The sequence below is a fragment of the Neurospora crassa genome, linkage group IV, assembly GCF_000182925.2.
Source record: "Neurospora crassa OR74A linkage group IV, whole genome shotgun sequence".
In the NCBI taxonomy this organism is placed as follows: domain Eukaryota; kingdom Fungi; phylum Ascomycota; class Sordariomycetes; order Sordariales; family Sordariaceae; genus Neurospora; species Neurospora crassa.
In genome coordinates, this window is record NC_026504.1 from 3,610,339 (window position 1) to 3,632,754 (window position 22,416).

At 50.9% G+C, this 22,416-nt stretch overlaps 6 protein-coding genes and 1 non-coding gene across 9 annotated transcripts; 1 reads left to right on the top strand and 6 right to left on the bottom strand.

Annotated features, from left to right (window-relative positions):
• Nucleotides 1-64: 64 nt before the first annotated feature.
• Nucleotides 65-3,111, bottom strand: NCU04369. Of its 2 annotated transcripts, XM_011395786.1 has the most exons (4): nt 2,879-3,111; nt 1,131-2,638; nt 946-1,062; nt 65-883 (listed from the first exon to the last, which is right to left on the bottom strand). In XM_011395786.1, exons 2-4 carry the CDS (start codon nt 1,927-1,929, stop codon nt 114-116), a joined length of 1,686 nt encoding a protein of 561 aa, XP_011394088.1. In that variant the 5' UTR covers nt 1,930-2,638; nt 2,879-3,111; the 3' UTR covers nt 65-113. The 2 variants fall into 2 exon arrangements, with proteins under 2 accessions (XP_011394088.1, XP_011394087.1); XM_011395785.1 differs by having other exon boundaries at nt 1,131-3,111.
• A 241-nt stretch (nt 3,112-3,352) lies between these two features.
• NCU04368 (glutathione S-transferase Gst3) lies at nt 3,353-5,452 on the top strand. The gene is made up of 3 exons (XM_951048.3): nt 3,353-4,513; nt 4,583-5,194; nt 5,286-5,452. The coding sequence occupies exons 1-2, from the start codon at nt 3,534-3,536 to the stop codon at nt 4,860-4,862; spliced, it is 1,260 nt and encodes a 419-aa protein (XP_956141.2). The 5' UTR covers nt 3,353-3,533; the 3' UTR covers nt 4,863-5,194; nt 5,286-5,452.
• Nucleotides 5,453-5,624: 172 nt separating this feature from the next.
• Nucleotides 5,625-7,669, bottom strand: NCU04367 (hypothetical protein; the record flags this gene model as incomplete). Its single annotated transcript, XM_951047.2, has 3 exons — nt 5,625-5,711; nt 5,786-7,161; nt 7,222-7,669. The coding sequence occupies 3 exons, from the start codon at nt 7,667-7,669 to the stop codon at nt 5,625-5,627; spliced, it is 1,911 nt and encodes a 636-aa protein (XP_956140.2).
• A 342-nt stretch (nt 7,670-8,011) lies between these two features.
• On the bottom strand, nt 8,012-10,018 carry NCU14098. The gene has a single exon (XR_897891.1). It is a non-coding gene; the product is annotated as a ncrg24 (non-coding RNA).
• Nucleotides 10,019-11,135: 1,117 nt separating this feature from the next.
• Nucleotides 11,136-12,069, bottom strand: NCU04366 (hypothetical protein; the record flags this gene model as incomplete). Its single annotated transcript, XM_951046.1, has 2 exons — nt 11,136-11,222; nt 11,389-12,069. The coding sequence occupies 2 exons, from the start codon at nt 12,067-12,069 to the stop codon at nt 11,136-11,138; spliced, it is 768 nt and encodes a 255-aa protein (XP_956139.1).
• Nucleotides 12,070-14,799: 2,730 nt separating this feature from the next.
• On the bottom strand, nt 14,800-15,716 carry NCU04365 (hypothetical protein; the record flags this gene model as incomplete). Its single annotated transcript, XM_951045.1, has 2 exons — nt 14,800-14,895; nt 15,039-15,716. The coding sequence occupies 2 exons, from the start codon at nt 15,714-15,716 to the stop codon at nt 14,800-14,802; spliced, it is 774 nt and encodes a 257-aa protein (XP_956138.1).
• A 1,896-nt stretch (nt 15,717-17,612) lies between these two features.
• Nucleotides 17,613-22,129, bottom strand: NCU04364. 2 transcript variants are annotated; one of them, XM_011395784.1, is made up of 2 exons: nt 21,911-22,129; nt 17,613-21,689 (listed from the first exon to the last, which is right to left on the bottom strand). In XM_011395784.1, exon 2 carries the CDS (start codon nt 21,499-21,501, stop codon nt 17,938-17,940), a length of 3,564 nt encoding a protein of 1,187 aa, XP_011394086.1. In that variant the 5' UTR covers nt 21,502-21,689; nt 21,911-22,129; the 3' UTR covers nt 17,613-17,937. The 2 variants fall into 2 exon arrangements, with proteins under 2 accessions (XP_011394086.1, XP_011394085.1); XM_011395783.1 differs by having other exon boundaries at nt 21,906-22,129.
• Between the last annotated feature and the right edge of the window lie 287 nt (nt 22,130-22,416).

Genomic DNA, 22,416 nt, shown 5'->3' on the forward strand with positions numbered 1-22,416 from the left:
ATTGGAAATGTCTTGTGATTTAAGCAAAGTCCACTGGAGACGGCCTGAGATATCAAAGAGTGTACCAAAAGTGTGATGTATTCGACTCGACGCTAAGATCAGCTCGGCTACTCTTATTGCTTCGCTGCCCATCTTTGCACATACAGCCACTTCAGCTCGGTATCGCACCCGTTGTATTTGACTGCTTCAATGAGGTTTTCGCCTAGGAAATCCAACACCCTCATCATTTCTTCCGCAGAGATCTTGGGACTAAACCTCCTCTGGATATCCCTGATGGCGGTCTGGAGGTCTATTGCGCCAGGTAGCGACTGGTTTAACGTTGCAGAGGGGATCGGCTTGGTAGACGTCGCCGTGCTCTGTGTACTTGCTGTACTGTTGGACATCCTCCTCCGTGTTGTGGGTTTCGCATCATCCTTGTGCGCCTGAGCACTCCTCATTACCTTCACTGCCTGTACCATGTCCTTCAACACCTCTCTTTTGACCATCTTCTCCATCTTCACCGTAATATCCTGACGGATATCCTCGACCCACCCGTCTTCGATCTCCTTCCGCAGCTCCTCTTGGGCTAGTTCAACCGTCTCAGCCACCCATTCCTCCGTCTGGCTTAGGAGCGCGCCCTCGAGTTCGCGACGCACATCATACAAATGATCGTCGATTCTTTCGTCGACTTTGGTGTTTATGTGACCGAAAATTTGCTCCACCTCCTCTGTGTCGTATCGGCAAGTGCTTTCAACATTGAGACACTCGGTTATCAGTTTCTCAACCTGTTTGACCCGAACATCGAGGCTGGCGGTGCGGCTGAGCACTCGGCGTATTGCGAGGAGAATGTGCTTGTCAGTTGGAGATTGAGATAAGAGCTCGCTTGTGCGTCGACGCTTTCGGTCTGGAACGGTAACGGCATTAGCTTGGAGCAGGTGATTGCTGATGATACTAGAGAGGACGTACTAGTCGGGGTTGAGAACTGATTCGGGCTTTGAAGAAGTGAGCCCGAGGTGGAAGGCGGCTGCACATGTTCATCTGTCGTCACAGGAGACAAGGATTCACTTATACGTCGCTTTCGATCTGAAAGTGCAGTGTTAGTTGCTGCTTGGGAGATAGAGTGACGATGATGGAAAACAGAATGACCGTACCAATAGGGGCCAAGTACCCCGGCGCATTCCGAGACGAGCTATCGTTGGTATATGGGGGAGGGATGACGTCTGTCGGTTTTGCTGCTGTTTCCTTTACAATTTCTTCCAAAGTCTGGTTGTGATTGGTGCCAGAAGGAGGATCAGTCTTGCCCAAGTCGATAACCTGACCGGGCCCGCCATGGAACAAAACGTCGAACGATGCCAATATCTCGTCCGTCCGCATTAGGCCAAATGGATGAGAGGACGAGAAGACCGATGGGAGCAAAGCTAGCTGCTCTCGATACTCCGGTGTAAGGTTGAGGCGATTCAGGTAAACAGTGAACTGGCACAATGTAGCCAGAGACTTCATGTTGTCAAAAAGAGTTTGATACCGAGGCCTCGGCTCGTAAGACCCTTTGTTTGCCGTTGGCGCCACGAGACTAGGTGGTTGTGTCATCGTAAACTCTAGGGAAATGAAGTTGTCGCCGTCAGGTCCCTGCATGGCGGGCGGACGATGACTGCGAGCGAACTCGATCGACTGGATCGACTCTGGATGAACAAGCAAGTAAAGCTTTTTCTTGGTGTTGCCATCTTTGAGTAGGATAAAGCCATGCAGTTTGAACATGGCTAGCAGCTTTGTGGTATCTACGTATAGATCGATACGCAAATCCAATGTGTGTTGTTTCTCCAGGTCGATGCCGTTCTTCCAGGCAACAACTCCATTAAGTTCAGAGAGGTTGATTTTGCAACGTTTCTCGTCATCGTCGCTTGCGAAGGATGTAGTCGCTACGTAACTTTCGTTGTGTTTGCCGCCGGGCATGTCTCCATCGATGCCACCAATCTCCCTGTAACCATATTCGTAAGCGTAATCTGAGAAGGGGAAGATCCGCCGATCTCGCGTGACGATGCGACTACTAGCAACGGTCCCAAACGAATCAAGAGCCCCAGTCCTTCCAACAGGCGTACCTGCCGGGTAGGAGTTGGCTATTTATAAAGACCCCTGACAGCTTGGGACGCATACTTGCAGACGCAGCATCAGCCATATAGCTCTTAGCAGCGTCCTAGGCGAACCAGAAGCCCCAGTCCTTCTAACAGGCGTACCTGTTGGGTGGGAGTTGGCTATTTATCAAGACCCCTGACAGCCTGGGACGGTATGCTTTGAGCGTATGGCCTGCGAGAGACGGAGCGAGCATGTGTTGTGATGGGCATTCAGCGCTAGCCGAGAGGAAGAAGGGAGGAAGGGGAGTGAGGATTTGAATCAGTGAGCATGATACCGCAGCTCTTGCAGACAATGTATCCATCAGTAACGGTCTCAAGCGAGTCAAGGACCTTAGTCCTCCCAGCATCGTGCACACATGCTGGGTAGGGGTTGACTATCTATAAAGGTCCTTGATAGCTTGAAACGCGTACTTCCAGACGCATCAGCCACATAGCTCTCAGCAGCGTCCAGGGCGAATAAAGAGACCCAGTCCTTCCAGCAGGCGTACCTACTGGGTAGGAGTTGGCTATTTATAAAGACCCTTCACAGCCTTGGGCGGTGTGCTGTGAGCATATGGCCTGCGAGAAACTGAACGACAGTCCACGGTGTTCAATGGGGAGGGGAGAAGAGGAGAGGAAAGATATTGAACGAAACCTGGTGCCAGTGACAATCGACCGGCTGCTCCTGCGTGACAATGCGAACATCGGGCAGACAAAGGGCGTATGGCTGGATTCGCATCGTCCGGGAGAAACCGAGCAATCATCGCACCGGTAGCATGATCATCACTGACCCTGGAGAGGATATTGAAAATGGCTGGGTTGACTCGCATCCGTCGTCGTGGTTATCGGGTTCACGGTGATCGGGGAATGGAGGAGGTGGTGTAGAGGGCAGAGAGTCTGCCATGGCGACGGCCTAACGGGTTAAATGGGGGGGGGGTGAAAAGATAGGTCAATCAATCGCGTTTATTGGAATCCCATTGACGACGAGGCGGCGGTCGATAGAGAGGTGGCGGGCCCGACTCGTTTGTTGACTTGGTGGAGCGTTGTTCACGCAAACGTGAACGACGTTGCGGCCTCTATCCCTGGCTACCTACGCAAAGTCACATGACCGTGACGAGTGTCTTGACCCATGGCCTGCACCGACCGCCATGCATTGTCACCAGCCACATCAGATCGAAATGAAGACACCAGCCACGATTGGCCCAAAAAGCCAAGACCAGCCAATGGGGTGCAGTGAGGTCATCGACGACTCCAGTCGTATCGGACTCCGGTCTGCTCAGTAATCTGCGACTAACATGATGCGTCTTGTTTGTCAGCGTCATGGTGGATGTTTCGCGAATAACGTTTTGGGCCTGTAAATGCAGTTCGGCATAAATACCGGAAACAACCTTTTGTACATGATCGCGCAGTTAGCATCAACACAATCGTCACACCTGTGAATCCCTCATGAGCCTTCGCTTTCGTCTCAACCTCGCTGCAGTGAGATCTCCAACTTTGCTTCTACCCCGCAGCATTAAGAGTTCATCTCTTGTCTCAACCGTCGTCGTCCGAACGTCAACCCGGAACATCTCAACTCTATTGCAACCGTTCCCGTTGCCCCACGCAACTACACCAAACAACTTACCAACCATCACCAAAAGAGCCCTTAACACCACTACACCCACAATGGCCTCCTCCGACACAATCACCAACTGGGTAGACCCCAACGACAAGACCGGCGAATTCAAGCGCCAAGTCTCCTCCTTCCGCTCCTTCATCTCGCGCTCTGACCCTTCTTCCCCCTTCCCCCCCGAAAAGGGCCGCTACCACCTCTACGTCAGCTACGCCTGTCCGTGGGCCACGCGCGCCCTGATCGTGCGCAAACTCAAGGGGCTAGAGGACATCATTTCCTTTAGTTCTGTGCACTGGCACATGGGCCCATTGGGGTGGCGGTTCCCCCTCGCTGAAGAAGGCAAGGAGGGCGGGGATGCGGCTGGGGACCAAGTGGTGCCTGACCCGGTCGGTGGGAAGCAGTACATGCGGGAGGTGTATTTCGGGGTGGAACCAGAATACAACGCGCGGTTCACGGTGCCGGTGCTGTTCGACAAGAAGGAGGGGCGCATCGTGAATAATGAGAGCAGTGAGATTGTGAGGATGTTGGGGAGCGAGTTCAATGAGATCGTGGAGGATGCCAAGGCCCGAGAGTTGGATCTGTATCCCGAGGATTTGAGGGCCGAGATTGATGAGGTGAATGAGTGGGTTTACCATGATATCAACAACGGGGTGTACAAGAGCGGGTTCGCGACGACGCAGGAGGCGTATGAGCGGAATGTCATCAAGTTGTTTGAGGGGTTGGATAAGGTCGAGAAGCATCTGAAGGAGGTGCAGAAGAAGGGCAAGGGGGAGTTTTGGTTTGGGGATAGATTGACCGAGGTGGATGTGAGATTGTGAGTTGTTCTACCTGCCTGCCTCCTGGGAGCTGAGTGGGAAGACAGTGATGCTGACCATGAGAACAGGTTCCCGACGATTATCCGCTTCGACCCCGTCTACGTTCAGCATTTCAAGTGCAACTTGCGTGACATCCGGTCTGGATATCCAGCCATCCACAGGTGGATGCGCCATCTCTACTGGAATGTCCCTGCCTTCCGCGAGACGACCAACTTCTTGCACATCAAAAAGCACTACACTTGCTCGCACCCTCAGATCAATCCCAAGGGCATCACGCCGCTGGGCCCGGTGCCGGATATCCTGCCACTCGATGAGGAAGTTGAGGCTGTCAAGGCCGCGAAGAACTGAAGGAGAGAGCAGCTATGGTGTATACCTGCCGGTGGCCATTCAATAGCGGAATAATGCTCAGATTTTCAGTGGCTGCAATGCTCTTTGTCGCCTTGCATGTCCGCCACATGTTTGTTATCTCGGCTTACCAGGTTCTTCCTTTATTCGCTGAACAATGAGCTTTCTTCTTGCACCAAGCGAAGCGGCACCTGTCCTTGTTGTGATATCTGCTTATGCAATCAACATTCCTTCTCCCCGCACATATCATCACGATGTCACCAAAAGCGCAAGGCGTAGCGAGCCATATGATTTGAACGTTCTCTTTGGTTCTGTTGATTGGGTCCTAGCTACATGTATGTGATGAATTTGTTGTTCGACTTCCTTCATCTCATCAAAGTGGACGGTTCCCATTTCAAGCTGACCGTTAAACCTTTCATTGGCTAGGGCGTCGTGTCCAGGTAAAATGTGGTACAAGTACCTTAATAACCTGCTAGCGACTACTCCCTTGGCCGGAAAGTCCAAGTAATAATTGTTGTTAAACTGTTTCGTGCTGGAGATTGAGCATTATAATTAATGCTTTCCCAATGTTAGGCCGAGCGGCAAAGCCTTCCACATCCTCATCGAACTTTTGGAACCATTGAGTGTTTCCAGATATCATCGAGGACGATGACCTCTCTCCCTACCTCTATTGCCTTGGACAGGGCACCTTATTCAGCTAGAGGCCCAAAGGTAGCCACAGAATAAGGGTTTGGTAGGGGATGGGGGATGGAAACGACAGGTAAGTTAGATCCGGTCAGAACGATGCCAACACGGGTTGAGGTGACCGAGGTGCTGTTCGATCTTGTAGAAAGAGCGCTCTTCTGTCTTCTTCTGTTATGAAACCACGATGATGCGTTAGTAATGTCGACAATCTCCCCCAAGAAAGGAAACAACAAAGAACTTACCTCAGACTTGGCACCAATCTTTTGCTTCTTAGGAGCAAGAAGGCACTTCACCGTGTCCCTCTTGAACTTCTGGAACCAATCCGACCTCTCCAGCAGCGCCTCCAAGTCAATCGTGCCCGCAACCCTTGTGCTCTCATTCACAAACGGCTCAACGCTGATCACCACCTTCTCCAGACTTCCCTTCTTCCGCAGCACGTCCAGCCGATTGATGGACCACGAGAAGAAGCGAAAGTACTTGAAGGTCGAATACGGCAGCTTGCCACTAGCAAACCGACCCTTACGCTGGATGAGAATCTTGACATCCTTGGGCCGGACATGGGCGCTCCGCATCGCCACCACGATCTCCAGCGTCTTGACATTCTTGCACTTCTTCAACCAGTCCAGCGCGTCCCGCTGCATGTCGCAGTTCTCGCGATGGTACACAGGACCGAGGTGCCACGCCACGTGCTCCACGTACTCGGTCAGCAGCGGCGACAAGGTCGCGTCCTGCCAGAGCAGACTCATCGTCTCCGTCAGCTTGTCGCTGCCGTGCCAGCTGTCGGAGTAGTTCCAGCGGAACTGGGAGTCATACCGCAGGTACAGCTGCGTGCGGCGGAAGTACTCGGCGTAGGCGACGTTGCGGATGGCCGAAGAAATGGCGCCGAGCTTGAACAGACCGCGGAGCTGGGCGCGCAGGTGGCGGGGGTTGGAGTAGAATTCGAGGCGATGCTGGTAGGAAGCTTGGTCGGAGGGCGAGGTGTCGGGGGTGGCGTGCCAGACGAAGCGGTAGATGATCAGTTTGAGCTCCTCGGGGAGCTTCATGAAGGGGAAGATTCCTTGGGGTTGGAATGGGGGTGAGGGGATTGGGACTGTGGTTGGGGCAGCAGGAACCGGGCCGGAAGCAAGCTGAGCGGCACCCCGAGCCCGAGCGGCAGCAATGGCCATCTGCGTCAGCCGAGCGGTCATAGCCTGGGAATGAGCGGTAGCATTACGCTTCCGCTGAGCGGCCATAAGAGCAGATGGAGTCTGCTGCCGAGCGGTAGCTTGACCTTGAGCTTGAGCAGCAGCCTGGGGCTGAATTTGAGCAAAAGCCTGAGCATCAGCGGCAACAATAGCACTCTGGCCTTGAACAATGGCCTGCTTCCCAGCGGCCATAAGAGGCACTTGTTGAGCATTGGCTGTGGCCGGGTTTCTACCCGTGACGGAGGGGCCTACGACAGGATTAGCCACGACATGGGACTGGTTGGCCGTAGCCTGATTGCCGTTAACAGGGTTGCCGAAGGCCCAGTTGCCCGTGATGGAGTTGCCCGCAACCGGAGTGCCTACGATAGGACTAGCTCCAACCGGATTGCGTACGATCTGGCTGCCTCTAGCTGAGTTGCTTGTGGCCAAGTTGTCTATGACTCAGTGGTTAGTGAAGGGGTTACCTGCGATAGCTTTGCCTGTGGCCGAATTACCTGAGGTCCAGATGACTCTAGCAGAGTTGTTGGTGACTGAGTTGGCAGGAATCCAGTTTCCTGTGGCCGAGGTGCCTATGGCTGGGTCGAGGAGGAATTCGGGAATCAAGTTGCCTATAACCGGGTCGGTGAAGATATCGATGAGAGACTCCCTCTCACCTGTGACCGAGGTGTCTATGGCTGTGTTGAGGCCGTTGCTGGGAATCGGGTTGTCGATAACCGAGTCGTCTAGAATCGAGTTGTAACCGCTCAAGTTGCCAGTGACCCAGTCGTCCCACTTGAAGTGGTCGTCCAGGCCCGGATTGCCGGCGAAGTTCCATCCGCCGTCTCCGTCGCCGTTGCCATAGCCGTAGCCATAGCCGTCGCCATAGCCGCCGCCATAGCCGTTACCTAAGGCTAGACTAGGAAGGGCGTTCCATTCTCCATAATAATCATTGGAGAAAGACATGATTGATTGGAAGATGTCGTATGCAAGGCACTTGGTGCGTCAAGTCCAGAGGTGCAGCCACACGAGTCTTCCAAATGTTGTCTGATGGCCGATGGTAAGTCTTCTTAAAAAGGGAAGAAGATATGGTAGTATAGAATATCAAGTATTTATTTGAAAGCAAAGAGAACATTGGGTGGCAATAAATGGACCAGGATTTGTGTAGCCCGCAGAGCCTCAAAGCAGGTGAAGGGTTCTTAAAAAATTTAACCTGGGAAAAGGCGGACAGTATCTCTCCACAAACTGAAGGCGGGATGTTTGGAAGATTGGGGCTATTAGATAATGAAATGCCCTTCACTCGAGGTTCGTTCGTAGGAGGGGGGGAGGGAGGAGATACAACCACATGCAGGTACTTCTACCCAGTTCACTTCATCAAGTTCATCCAATCTGCTAGAATATTTAGCCACAGAACCACCCCTCCCCCTTTTTGAGCCCCATGTGGCAGCCGGAAGTTGTACAGAGAACATAGGTTTTAGCATATAAAAGCTGGAAAGGAATTACGGCAGGCAAAGCACGTTTGGAAATGGCTACACGATTGAAACTGATTCTTAGGGTGATTTGGGTAAAAGGAACGTTGATTTCTTTTTCGTAGCAACCAAGAATCCGACCACGAATATTTTCCCATAATCAAGAAGAACCAAGTGTCCAACCACCAGCACCAGTAGCGCAGCACAATCATTTAATAACTCCAAGCAGCTTTGGCACAAAAGACAACTGGAATGTTGCTGACAAAGCCATGTGCTACCCCTTGGTGGCGCCGGAAAGCCAAGTCAGGGGGTCGTCCTTTGTTTGTCCCAACCAAGCGCCAACCCAATCAACTCGTCGCTACGAGAACTTGCCTGTAATAAAATAGGAAGAATTACTACCGAGGATCGTGCGATAACATGGAAAGTTGAAAGAGGGCAGGGAATGGATGGAGACTAAGTGAGTGAACATACAATGACTGGCTAATTAGGGAATATCTGCCCTGACACATGAAGAGAATAGCAACAGCAGGGTTGTAGTATCGTCACAATGTTAGGTAAAGATAGATTAGGAAGATGACACTAGGTGTAACATTTTAGGGGACCGAGCTAATCAACTAGTAGTTGAAGGTGAAGTTATATTCGAGTGTCTCCTCTGCTCCCGCTGTTTCGCTCTTCCGTTTCCTGTACTCAACCCCTTGAGTGTCAGTTGCTGCGCTAACACGCGCACACTTGTGTAAGCCATTGATGTACTTTGAACTATAGAGAATGAGCCCGGGTCAACCGAAGAAGGACATTTTTGAACTTGTCACACGAAGGTCTGGAGCATCAACTGAGGCACAGGGAAAGGGGTAAGATGATGGGTGGACTACCTATTTATGGCGAGAATTTCGGGGAGATTTCTATGTTGTCAACGTCGAACCTTACAACTATTTCTGGTACACTTGAATCAGGGATCAAGCAGTTAATGTAATCGATCTTGTGCGTCTTCTGTCCCTCTTCCTCTATAACAGTCGACAGGTTCGAGGTTAACGACCCAACCGAGAAAATTGCGCCGGGCAAGAAAAGGAGAGGACGACGTATCGCAGACGTAAGCCCGAGCTTCTAAGATACAACTTGTATAAAGTCTTGAAAGTCGTCTCAACTAACTATAGGTATCGTCGTGTCTCTGCACTGAGGGCAAGCTTTTGAATCCGTGGGAGAGACAAAATGGCGTCTTGTCGCTGGTGATGACAATAGCAAATTGGCAGCCTCAGATGATTCTAGTGCAATGGATCCCATTCCATGTTTGGTAGGGCTCTAGGGAGAACAGATCTCCAGCGACTGTAGCTGTTCGAGGATCGCAAGCCATTTGATAAACTCGAGCTTGAAGATCGGTTTCTAACGCATCAAAACAAGTTGAAGGTTGTTTCCAAGAAGAACCTACAGCTGGAAGTTTTCAAGCGACGGATCTGGAATATGGTCTCTGGGTCTTGCCCTCTTCAGTGAGGCTCATGCCAAAACTGGATATGGGACTGACTGCGAATGACGATAACACCTAGTAGGTGTCCCTCCAGGATTCCTTGCAGGTGGAAGCCAACGTGTGTAGCGCTTTGAGCTGGTCTTCCAGATCTTTGTGTAGTAGAACCGACTCGCACTCATCAGCCTACCGACGATCAACCCGCCGCCATTGATACGTGTCTGCTTTAAGGTCGACTGTTTAGGGATACTGATGAATCGCGAGCTTAGTCTCCATCGGCAAACGCAGGAAAGGAGATGATGGTTGTGCTAGAATTCCTTTGGTTGCGTTCTTGGCTGAATCCAGAGTTACGCGAGCGTGACTTGATGCGGAGGGGGTTGTTGAGGCCTTCGAGGCCTGTTCAGAGGTAGACATGGTGTCTGGGCCTTGTCGAGATTTTGCCGGTAAGAAAGCGATGCGATCGGAGGTATCGAATGTAGAGAGAGGCGCTGCTCTCTTGAAAGGAACAATACCAACGAAACTGTACTGCCCCGGTCTCGAACGACTTGAGAGGATGGAGGGTAGGTAACTGATGAAGCCGGAAGAAGGACGACGACGGAACATCTACGTAGGCTTGCGTCAGTACTTGATCAGCAGCATTAATGGAAGACGAGAAACAGATGGAAATCTGGGCAAAGCGAAGAGTCACACTCGAAACCGCGAGAGTTCTCGGGAAGGCAAGCCTACACGTCTAGGGCGGTGAGTGCATGGGCGTCACCTGCAAGGCAAGGCACGACCAACAAGGCCTGAAAAAGAGCATTCAGGCTCTGAGAGATATCAGTTGAGGAAGCAAGAAAACAAAGATTGGAAGAAAAACACGCGCAGACTCTGTAGTGTGTATTGTTTAGACTGCCAGTTCTTTGTCTGCGACCGTCTTTCAAGAGCAGTGACTGGCCATCACCGGTGATGCGTGGAAACGCTGTGCGAATTTGGGCACAATGATTAGTTGAATTTGGTGATGATGTCTAGTTCAAATCGGTGGGTGTTGAACGAGAGTTAGACGGAGAGGGATTGCTAGGAATCCGAAAGGCGTCATGACGGAGGTACTAGGGTAATGTCCCGCACTAAACCAGATTCAGTTTGCAGCCACTCCCAAGACACTCCTTCCCTATGATTTTCTCAAGAACCAAATCCTCGCGCACACATCGGCCGCATTTTGAACTTTTGTGGCGCAATCCATTCTCCCAATTTTCGAGACCTTTCCATCGCTGAGTGTGCCGCTTTTTGGAGTGCATTTACCTCACTCCGCACAGGCGCATGCCTCCCATTCCTCCATAACCCCCCCGCAAGAGCTTCCAATACTCAGACATGTGGCCTGGCATAGAAGCACACGTCGGTCTCAGAAATGATCAATCTAGGGTCGATGGATTGTGTAGTAGAGGTAGTATGGCATGACCCAGAGAGATTACCCTTGGTCGAGAACATGCCATAAAATAGGTTAGTGATCCCTAGCAACGTGATGTCCCGTCTAGATCCTGTATGCTAGTGATTCGGCCCACAGGGGATTGAGGCAGCCAAGATGCTGTTCAATGATTTGGTGAGGTGGCTCTGCGTCCTGTTTTGTTGTTGTTGTTGACTTGTTGTTAGCATCGACCATTATTCTGGTGAGAGGTCTTTGTCGCAACCATGCAACGCAGATGAAGTGCGGAGAGAGATGGTTTGCCCTAGAAGAAGAAAAACGTGTTCTTAAAGGTTGAGAGAAAGAGGGACTTTGAACGTACAGGCTTCGCAAGGCCGTCCACCAACGCGCGGAACCAGTCGACACTGTTCCAGAGATTCACGAGCTCTAGCCTGTCGGCCACGAAAGTGACGAAGGGCTTTTCTAAGTTGGCATTGCGTCGAGCCAAACTGACAGCCAGACGGCGCATAGCATTGACAGAGTAATGCGCGCCCTTCCTGTTCTCCAAGTCAGGCCCATTGGGGAGGATAATTTTCAACGTCTTGAGCTGCTTGAGTCCTTCCAACCATCTCAGGGTCGTAAGTCGATGCTCATAATTCTCGGGCCAGTATAGGCTAACATGCTGCAAATGGTACTTAAGCAGAAAGCTACTCTGCATCTTGGCCATGACCTGGACATTGTGCAATGAGTAGCCCTGCATCTGCGTGTTCCAGCGGAAATACGCTTGGGTGCGGTGAAAGAACTCGGAATAGGCTTCAACCCTCATCTGGTGAGACACGGCACCCAATTTTACCACAAAAGAGAGCTGCTTCTTCAAATAAGCAATTCGCAACTGACCGCTCTTCTTGATCCTGTATAGCTCTGGGTCGACGCTCCATGCCATGCGGTAGATGATGAATCTGATCTCGGGCGGAAACCGTAAGAACAGAAGCTTGGATGCGGGTTTGTTACCATCTCCAGCCGCCTTAAGAGAGATCTTCCAGGCCTTGTCAGAAGAAGACATGATACAAGAGAGCTGTCGCAGTGATTTGGGGTGTCAGGGGGCAAGAATCAACTGAATCAGAGCGTCAGTACGTCGGCTTCTTCTTAAATACTGATGAACCCGTACCTCTGGTCAAACCCCACGTCGCTTACACCTTTGGCCTTGGACGCTGATCCGAGGAAATGGAAGAAGAAGAAGCGAAGTCTTTTATGTACACGAAGAGCGAGCTGTAAATCTCATTCACCTGCAGCTTCCATCCACAAATGGTTTTTTTTCACGGATATGGTTCAGGTCCAGGTTCCTTTCAGGTTCATGTTCGTGGTCTTGGCTTGGCTTTGAGACCTTTACAAGGTCGTGGGTACACAGTCCCGTACTTTTCTTATCCATCTAACCTCCTGTTTTTTTTTCTTTTTCTTTTTTTTCTTTTTTCTTTTTTTTTCCCTTTTTGGATTTAAGTTTTGTTCTTCAACTTCTTTTCCTCAGTTCAGGTCAGCCATTAGGGAAGCAACCTATGCAAAAACCATCGAAACAAACATCTTGCGCAGAACATTCAACTTCGCTCAAAGAGATTCCTGATACATCTGAAATACACTTCATCCTAAAAAAGCACTGGAAACAGGGCGCCGAAAAGATGATGCGTGTGCACGTGTAGCAAATATTGGTGATCGGAAGGAGAGGGAGATCCGGAAACTCGGGCCTGACCCAGCTCAAGTACTGGGATGGGCACCAAGGCCTGGTATTCATGGACCTCCACGAACTAGCTGTAGACTGTTGCACAATGTGCTGGAACCTCTGGTTTTCTGTATCATTCCTTTCCCAAATTTCCTTGATCTCAAAACCACCGAACCCTGAATGTCCTTCTGATGCATTAGGTCCCTATGTTGCAGCCATGAACTGGATTTTGTCAAAATCAACGAGCATAGGACATGATGATGGGCGAATCAGAAATTCTAAGAAAGCGACTAGCTCTTGTACAAAAAAAGAGCTTTAGCAGTCCCTTTCAAAACTCCTCCTAAGGATGACGCCCCCTCTTGCCTTCTTTCACCAATCAAGAAAGTGCGTTGCCATCGTGACTTCCAGTTCCAAGTGGAATGTGAACACCCCCAAAGAGCAACACTGCTCGCCCGGACCCCTCAACCTTCCATCCCAACTTTCATCCCACCACCAACACTCCGTCGGTCCCGAGCCGTATGCTCTGATAGGTACCCTTCAGCATAACCAATCATTCTCCTTCCTCTACAGTGTCAGAGGGTAGATATACTACTTCTACCGCGCCAAATTCCATCACCAAGAGGACTGGACAAGCCGGGCCCCTGGGTCGGGTGGTATAGCGGTTACGGATTTGGACCGGATTGGGACCCGTTCCAAAGCTGCTGCTGTAACGCGTTCGACTCACGGGTGAGTCCTCTTATCTTCTCCCACTTTTTTTTCTTTCTTTCCTTTCTTTTTTTCTTCTCTGGAAATCCAATCCTTCCCTTTTGTACAATCAGATCGATGTGACTACCTACCGTATGTACTACGTGTGTGTAGTTCCTTCCTCTTCCACCTCCCAGGAATCCGAGCCACTCATTAACTAGCCCGACACCCGATCCTTTTTTCTGGTATCGACAACCTCCTGAGCAGGTGTAGGTATGCAAATATTTTCCATAGTCAGTCGGCAAGAAGGGTCGGGTCCGGCCTCAATAAAGCTAATACCAGGCTTCCAACATCTCGGCCGCGTCCTCCACCAAGAGTAGAAAGCACCAAGGTGCTGCTCAATGCGCTACGACGGCGGTTCGGGTTTCTAGTGTCAGCTTTTCTGTGTGAATACTAACCGAAGCCAAAAGCTCTAGCGCGCCAGGACGTGACTAGACCCTCAGATATATCAGCAAGAATTTTCCACTTCCTGTTTTCAGCGTTGATTCCGCCGTGTGTTTCCAGTGACGGGATTCTCGGATAATGTTACAGCCCTCCGATCCTCCGAAGTGGAATCACGTATAGCCACGAGTGTCATGGAATAATTTGTAGAAGATCTCACTCCTCCCCGTGCCTGTAGGCGGGATTTGATGGATCGATTTTTTGCATTTCGCGATAGATCTTGTTACCTGATTTTGCTGAAAGGCGTAGCAAGGGAAAAGTCTTGGTGTTTTGGTGGGATGAAGACTTGGCGATGAGTTGTTTTGGAAGATTGTAGTTCGTGGGTATGCATGGAACGATTGAGGTGAGAGAAAAGGAGCGATGATCGCGATATAGGGAGGAAGAACTGAAGGAGGCACAACATTATATAGAATGTATATCGGAAGGAGGATGGGTTTCGCTGGTATATATATCATTCTGTGATCTACCGCGCTTAATTCGCTTTCTTCGTGTCTTATATCCCCCGACCAGAATCTTGTTCAATACCTGTCCCTGAGTCCCAAACATGGGTACCGTACCAGCAAATTCGTTAAAGCAAAGCCCATAATTCCTCGAAGACGCCGCTTGTTTGTAAATGCACCAACAACAGACGTCGGGTTGAACAGATCATCTAATCCTCCTGTCGTGACCTGAAAAAGAAATAATTTCTTGGAAACAACGAGATTCCAAAATTTCGGGTGGGCAACCAAGTTGGCATTAGGCAAAAAGGCTCGTGACCTGGATTGATTTAGAAAAAGTACCCTGAAGCTGTGCGCCAAGGTCTGTTCTAGAACCAGATATCAGCGGCTGTCTAGGAGCGAGCATGAAAAGGGACAATGGACATTTACCTTAGTGATATGACGGATCATACCATGACTAGATTCTGTCGGATCTGTTCCACAACCAACGAGGGTTGAGACACCCCAAGTGTTCCTTGATGGCCTGGCAGGGAGGTTCGGCACCCTCAAGAAGCTGTTAGACTCTGTGGTAATTCGTATATGGCAATAACTGTTCTCTTCGAAAAGTATCAAGGGGGAATGATGAACTGAATCCGTCCGAAAGAAAAAAAAAAGAAGAAAAAGAAAATACATAAAGGAGGGGGGTGGGGGAATTACCTTGGGCAGTGTCACCAGACTCTCAAATTCCTTCATGAACTTTCGAACCAGACAGCGCTCGCTCAATCTGGAGAGTAGATATTCTGGGTTGTCAAAGTGGTAGGGATAGTCTTCAAACTTTATGGTCGCCTTCTCTAGTCCGCGTAAATTTGACAAGCTCAATAGCACCTGCTTCTGTCTGTAGCTGTCGCCGAAGTAATCGCCCCGCACATATCCCCTTGGAATAACGAGTTCAAGCGTTTTGAGCTGCTTAAGACATTGTAGCCAGTATAATGCTTCCATGGGTGAAACATATTCCCCTTTGTGGACTTCTTTATCAGCCCAGTGGAAGCTCACATGTCTCAGGTGAGCCAGGAGTGTGGGAGAGCTTAAGATGAGTTCTTTGTAAGAATGATTATGTCGCGTTTTGGAACCACTACCGTCGTAGTCCCACCGTAGAAAAGCTTGAGCATGGTGGAAATATTCATCAAAGGCTTCGGTCCGCATTTGCTGGCAGATGGCGCCCAACCTCCCAATTGCTGTAAGCTGTTGCTTCAGGTAGGAAGTCGTCAGTTGACGAGTGCCCCTTTTTGTGTGAGGCTTGGGATCAACCTTCCAAGCGTGGCGATAGATCATGAGCCTGACCTCGAGCGGAAGACGGAACAGCAGAGGCTTGGAGGTTTGGGGGGAGGAAGGCATGGTGATGGACATCTGAGAGGTTAACGATCGGCGATTGAACTTTTGGCGATCAACTGCGCCAGATTGTTAGCATATCAGTCAAAATAAAGCTCACTTTCATGTTTGTGTCCATTACCAAGTATCAAGCTTCGCGTAGATCGGCGCCCATGATCTGGACTCTGAATGATGCCGTTGGAAACGAAGATATTGGTGATGATGGTCAGTGGTTCCTGTGTTAGTTGGAGTGGAGAACCTGATGCAGTCGTGAAAATGACAAATCCTGGAGGTTGGAAGATTGGGAAAGAATGGGCCGCAAGAAGGATGTACGAGAAAGAAATATATGCGATATATGAAGGATTGAGATGGAAAGAAGAAGCCTCAAACGCAAACCAAAAGTAACAACTATCAGATGAAGTATCTTGCAGGCTTCAAACACTTAGACACTTTTCCCTTTCCAAGCAGTCATATCCTACTTGATCCCATAAGTCCCAGATAAGTGCCAGTGTTGGGTCCGTAACTGCGGGTATGCGATCTTTCCCCTCGACATTATCATGATCTAGCCAAACACCATCTCATCAGAATTGAACGATTTTTTCAGGACGAAGATATTGAGAAAGAATAAAGCAAAGCAGTGAATAGAAAGAAGAAGATGAAAAACGGATCAATGGACAAAAGGCACTGCTTAGAGGAAAAAAATTTAAAAAAATTTCGGAAAGCAAGGGTAGAGGTATGATTACTTGGTTTATCAGTAAACAAGAGCCTGCTAAACACTTGCCGCTGAAAAGCCCTCGCTCCATGCCCACAGCGCTGGAAGGTGATGAGTATAGTAGCGATATATCAGACCCAACACTCTAGACAGCTGTTAGCAAGAGAAAGAAGTTTCTTGGGTGTTGTCCCTTCAGGGGGGGGTCAAGAGCAAATGTCGAATGCAGATGAAGAAGAAGAGATACCTCGGGCGATGTTACGAGAGCCTCAATACACTCCTCGAAATCTTCAAACTGAAGTGAATGATATTTTGGCTGAACCTCGCACTGGTTTCCGGTTGAAGTTCGTACTTGATGATAACTTTCTCAAGACCGCGCAGATTCACTAGTCCTAGATATGAGTAGTCAGTAAACCATGGAAACTGACCATATTGTCCATACAATGAGGGATCGTCACGCCGCGGCTCCAAGAGAGCGCATTCGACCGTCCTGAGCTGCTTGAGAACTTGTAGCCACCGAAACGCTTCATTTCATGGGCGGCAGTTTCCTGCAAGCCCTCTCTCAGAATGGACACAAGGTAGGTCCAGCTGATCTGATGGAAAAAGAGTGAACCCACTGCAAGTCCCTCCATCCTCACCAGCCAGCCATAATCTCGGGTTCAAGGCACCATTCGCCTTCCGAGTTAAGCACCCAACAGAGGATAGTTGAGGATAGGTCCAATCATGGACACATCGCTCCTTCCACTCCGCCAGAATCTACTTACCTGTGCAAAGATCAGTAGTGTAGTGTCCATCTTCACCGCTGTGGTGGGGTGGAGTGCGGGTGCACCTTGATGTCAACAATGTTGAGAAACGGATACATCTTGGACATCCATCAACCTCAAGATATCGCTGCAGTTTTTGACTAACTGAACGGAGCTCGCTATCATGGCAGAAGATTAAACGGGGTCACATTTGATAATGATGTGGAAAGCAGAAGGATCTTTGATGCCCGAACTCCTGTTGGCAGTCAGAGCAGGTTAAATGGTGGCACTTGCCATTACGTGAACAATATCTCCCTTCAAAGAAACGGCAAAAAGTGGAATGGGTAAGAATGGACTTGACAAAATTTGACAGGGATACCTTCAAGGTACGACGAACAAGTTCTTTTTGAGGGCAAGAACAATCACTACCCAATCAGTCTCCGTCCACTGCTACCGGTTCTCCTTCTCGGCATTTGTCCTGGACTGTCACATCTCTTCTTCGGCAAACTGAAGCAAGAATGACTTCGAAACAAGCAGAAAAACCGGGAGGAACACGCCATTTTGCGAGTCCGATATGCTTTTCAATTTCCCACTCTCTCATCTTCTTTGTGTCCGAACTCCATTTCTATCATACCACAGAGGTTTTGTTGAGCTTGTACCGCTTTTTCATCTTTAACTTGTACTTCAAACAACCAAGCAAGGACAAACAAAGCTTTGAATTATCCACAAGAACCACTACATATGGATAAATCAAACATTCACAACACACCCTCCGTCCATCGTTGTAAATACACCATCAAGCATCACCACCACCACCACCACCACCACCACAACCCTCCTCCTTCCGAGCCTCCCCAACAACCTCTCCTCTCCAAACCCTTCCATGTAGCCCATCCAACAACTCATCAAACTCTTCCCTCTGCTTCTTTTTTCCAGCCTCCAGCACATCCTCCAATAGGTTTTCCTCTTCAGGCACTGGCACCTCTCTACCTCCAATCTGCAGTCCCTGTCCTTGTACCTGCAGCCTCCCGGCATTCCTGATGATTCTCCAAGCCCTCCTGAACTCGTCCCGAATAGCAACGATGCCACTGTGCGTGACGGTGCGGGCGACGTTGTGGTCGAGCTCGAAGGGGTCTTCGATGGCAAAGAGGTAACGGTAGCGGACTTCTTTGAGTTCCACATCCGGTTTCGGTTGTTGAACTTGCTCGGTAGAAGGGCCCGTCGGGGTGGGTTCTTCGGTCGTAGGAGCGGGAGGGGCAGGAGCAGGGAGAGGGGAATGTGCTGGAAAGCCTGGCGGAGGGGCGAGACCTGGCGGAGGTGCCATACCAAGGGGAGCACCACCGGCAAGAGGAGCAGCTGGTTGTTGTTGTTGTTGTGGTTGTTGTGGCTGCTGCGCCGACGGGGCAACGGTAGAAGGCACACCCGGAGTCGACTCCAACACCGTCTTAGCGCCTGTCCACCCCTTTTCTTGCTTACTGAGAATTCCGCCCTGCGTGCGAAGGCTGATGACATCTCTGCCCCAATCGAAGCCTCTGCCGGGCAGTGTAGACAACGAGCCATTCTGGGCGTAGTACTCGAAGAACCCACGGAGGAGATGGCCAATGGAGTCCCGGTTCTGGTTGATCATGCCCATGGCCGCTAGACGCTGGATCTCCTGATCATCGCGCCAGAAATGCACGTTCTTACCTTTGCAAAAAGCTACGTCGTTCAGCTGCTCTGGCGTGAGGTCAGGAGGAAGAGGTGGGGCAAGCTGTTGCAGGTTTGGGCAGACGAAGGGCTTGACGACATTGATCAGGTAATGTAGCACCATCAGAACGTAGCCGTAGCTGCTGAGTGTGCCGCGGTAGGGGGAGTTGATGCCGCGAACCTTGGCCCAGTGCTTGACGAAGAGAACCATGGGCCGGACGCGCGGGTCGCAGGACGAGTAGCAGCGGAGAAGATGAGTATTGTGCATGGCGAGGTGGGCGGAGAAGTTGATATCGCACTGGATGCCTACACCGGACTTGGGAAACTCGAAGCGGTCGCGGTAGGGATCGCGGGGTTGGTTAGGGCCCATGGTTGATGGGTCGCCGATTGAGCGGATCTGGGAAATGGTTTCGATGAGGTCTGGGGACAGAGGGGTCTCGAAGCCGCACTCGAAGGGCTCGACCGAGGACCTCACTATAGGTCCCCGGAGGAAAGCGATGTACGAGCTGATTTTGTCTTCTGTGTCCTTAGGATATAGATTTCTCCCGAGACAATGCTCCAGGTCATGAGCGAGGTGGTAGCTCATGTGTCTCTTTCCAATCGCGTGGAAATTGGAATATCCAACACTTTCCGCGTATTCCTTGACTGCCTCCCGTATGGACTCGTCTTTGATGCCGTCGATGTAGCGGCGCGAGATGAGGGTAATCGCCTCTCTCCTTTCATCAGCCGTGTCATTTCCAACCAATTCTTCCACCAACTCCTTCGCCCTGGCGCAATACTGCGCAGTTGACTCGTACTGCCCCTGCGACAAGAGCATGAGCTGGATGGAAGGGAGCCCTCGCAGTTGATCAGCCGCCCGCTTCAGGTCCCTGTCATACCCGAGAGGATCGGCGCTACAGTTGGGATGGTCTTGCAGGGTCTTCCACCTGTTTACGCATATCTGGCCTCGCGCTTCCTTGTCCGCGTCCTTTTCGGTGATTTGACGAGACTCCCACATCATCACCATCTGCTCGCCCTCGACTTGCGTGTACACGCCCTGCAGAGTGCGGGGCTGGTCGGGTCGATACTCAAGATCGTAGCGATCCAGAGACTTGTAACTGAACAAACGGTCGCGCAGCTGGCGATCCTCGAGCCCCTCTACGAATGCTAAGCAAACTTGGTTCAACTTTTGGAAGTCGGCTGGGGAAAAGTGGTTGATCGTTGAGTTGGTTAAATCGCGTCCGCCAAGACTTCTCAAGTAACCTTTCGTTGTGCCGTAATAGGAGTTTAGGGTTTGATTCAAGGCTTGGTAGAGTTTGAACTCTTTCTTTTCTGTGCCGTTGTCGTCTTGGTTGCCTTCTTCGTCATGGCGTTCTTTCTTTGGCTGATTTTGCATATCATCTTTCTGCCCTTTCTGCTGCTTCTGCTGCTTCTCATCCACTGCAGATGCATGACCGCCTGCCGGCTCATCAGCCTCGTGCTCGTCATCTTCGGCTAAATCAAGCTCTGGATCGTTGATCTTTTCGCCTTCTCCCTTATCTGACATGTCCCTCTCCCTCTTCAGATGCTCCTCCACCAGATCATCGTACAAGCTCTTTGGCGGCTTTTCGCAGACTTTGATGATGGGCACTCTGGTCTTTGAAAGCAGGCGAGCGGCAAGTCCAACTTCGAGAAACGCCTTTTCAATCAGCCGGGGGATTGGAGAGCCTGGCGCATCTGGCTGCAGGCGTGAGAGAGGCGACAAGAGACCCAAATCCATGTCAGCGGCCTTGGTAGCAAACCCAGAAGCAAGACTGCCGAAGCACCGGAGCTGGACGCTCTGAGGAGGAAAGTCGTAGAAGCCGTTCTGAGATTGTTCATACTGGGTGATGACGGCCTGGGCAAGTGCCTCGATCTTTTGGCGAAAAGTCTCGTTCTTAACGATGTCGTCGTATTCGATCTGGGCATTCGCGATGATGGTTGCGCATAGACCCTCAAGCATGTCGGTCTGTGCCTTGAGCTGTTCCGGCCGGATCTGGGGTTGCCTGCCGGGGTTCCAAAGCGCACCCCCTCTGGAATTTCTAGGTACTGGACCATCGAAGGACCCTTGAGGAGTGTGGTGCGCCGAGCCGGGATTAGGACCGGAATTGAGAGGCTGTCGCCAGGTGTTACGGTCCAAATGCTGGGGGCCTGGGCCGTGGTAAGAGCGTGAAGGGTGATGTCTGGGCTGGGCATGTCCCTGGTGTTGTACCGGAATCTGGTTGCCCGTATGGGGCGGGTTTGGCTGGTGGGCTCTAGGGCCAGTCTGCTGGTGGTGATAAGCTGTTGGTTGTGGTCCTGACTGAGGTCTTTGATTTCCATAACGGCCTCCATTACCATACGGTACCGGTTGACGCCCAGCCTGATGTCCAACTTGGTGCCCAAGTCGCTGCGCAGGTTGATGTCCAGCCGGAGGTCCTGGTTGAGGCGCAAACCCTCTCAAGGCCTGTTGTGGTCGGACAGGATCAGGTGGTTGAGCACGAGGGTCAATGGCGATATTCAGCTGAGCGGACATTTGACGACGCTGGGCCTGGTTGAGACGCTTTCGCGGTTGTGGAGGGGATGAACTGTTGGGGGCGTTTTCCACTTGGGGTTCTGGGTCGTTGGAGTTGGTGAGGATCATAGTCCTCAAGCGATCCTCAAGACCTGGTCCCCGGACTCCCTGTCCTTGCTCCATTGCAGCGGTGATGACCTGAGAATATCAAGACAACCTCTAAGCCTCTGACTTTGTTGCTCAACTATGGCCAGGCGAGTAGGCTGTATGCATATAAAGAAGAGCAGTCAGGTGTTGTTGACGGTGTGATCAAGTGAAGGTGGTGGTGGTGGCTGAGAGAAGCCCGCAGTGAGGTTGGATATGCCAGACCACTTTGTGAAGAGAGTATACTTAGTCAGCCAAAAACTGTCATATATCTAGGTACCAGTTGGCCTGAGATAAATTCGGGGAAAGTGAAGAAGATGAGCCCAGGCGCGAGCTGAAAAGCAACACGTCTCCCGTCGTCCTGACTCCCCTCTTTCAGGAACCTCACTTTAGGCTTCAGAGTTCAGGGCAGTTGGCATGGAATATGGAGTGTCAAAAGGTACCTTACAGCATGTACCACAGCGCTGGGATGGGGCCGTTGAGGGGCGGCGATGTGGCCCTGACGGTGATGCCCTGGAGCTGGACTTATTCTTTAGGTTTGAAATATCGTGTAAAGTCGCGTCATTCTTCTTGCTTTGTTTGCGTAAACACGTCGGCCATGTCCAGCCGTCCACAAACAGTGAGATTGTTCAGACTGTGACACCCCCGACGACAGCAAGCAACGGGCAGGAACAGCACGGCGAAGCAACCAATCTTTGGCATATGCGACTATGAGTGAAGCCAGTATGTAAGTAGGTGAAGTGCTAAATGACTAGGTCGCCGGTTACGTAGGTGTGGAGAGGCTGAGCAAGGGGCATGTACGGTTCCGGTCAATTCATTGGTCGGGGATGAAGTGATCTGATCTATGATTGGCTGTCAATGCTGCCGAGAACCCACTCTTCCGTCTTTGTCTGGGGATTTGAGGCTCTCGGGCCAAAAATGGGGCGGGCATTGTGATAAAGAACCTTGTCTCGC

Coding starts and splice junctions, on each gene's coding strand:
- NCU04369 (XM_011395786.1), bottom strand. CDS start 1,929: ATGCCCGGCGGCAAACACAACGAAAGTTACGTAGCGACTACATCCTTC. Junction 1,063..1,130: donor GGGGTACTTGGCCCCTATTG/GTACGGTCATTC, acceptor CTGCACTTTCAG/ATCGAAAGCGACGTATAAGT. Junction 884..945: donor TCAGTTCTCAACCCCGACTA/GTACGTCCTCTC, acceptor TTACCGTTCCAG/ACCGAAAGCGTCGACGCACA.
- NCU04368 (XM_951048.3), top strand. CDS start 3,534: ATGAGCCTTCGCTTTCGTCTCAACCTCGCTGCAGTGAGATCTCCAACT. Junction 4,514..4,582: donor ACCGAGGTGGATGTGAGATT/GTGAGTTGTTCT, acceptor CCATGAGAACAG/GTTCCCGACGATTATCCGCT.
- NCU04364 (XM_011395784.1), bottom strand. CDS start 21,501: ATGGAGCAAGGACAGGGAGTCCGGGGACCAGGTCTTGAGGATCGCTTG.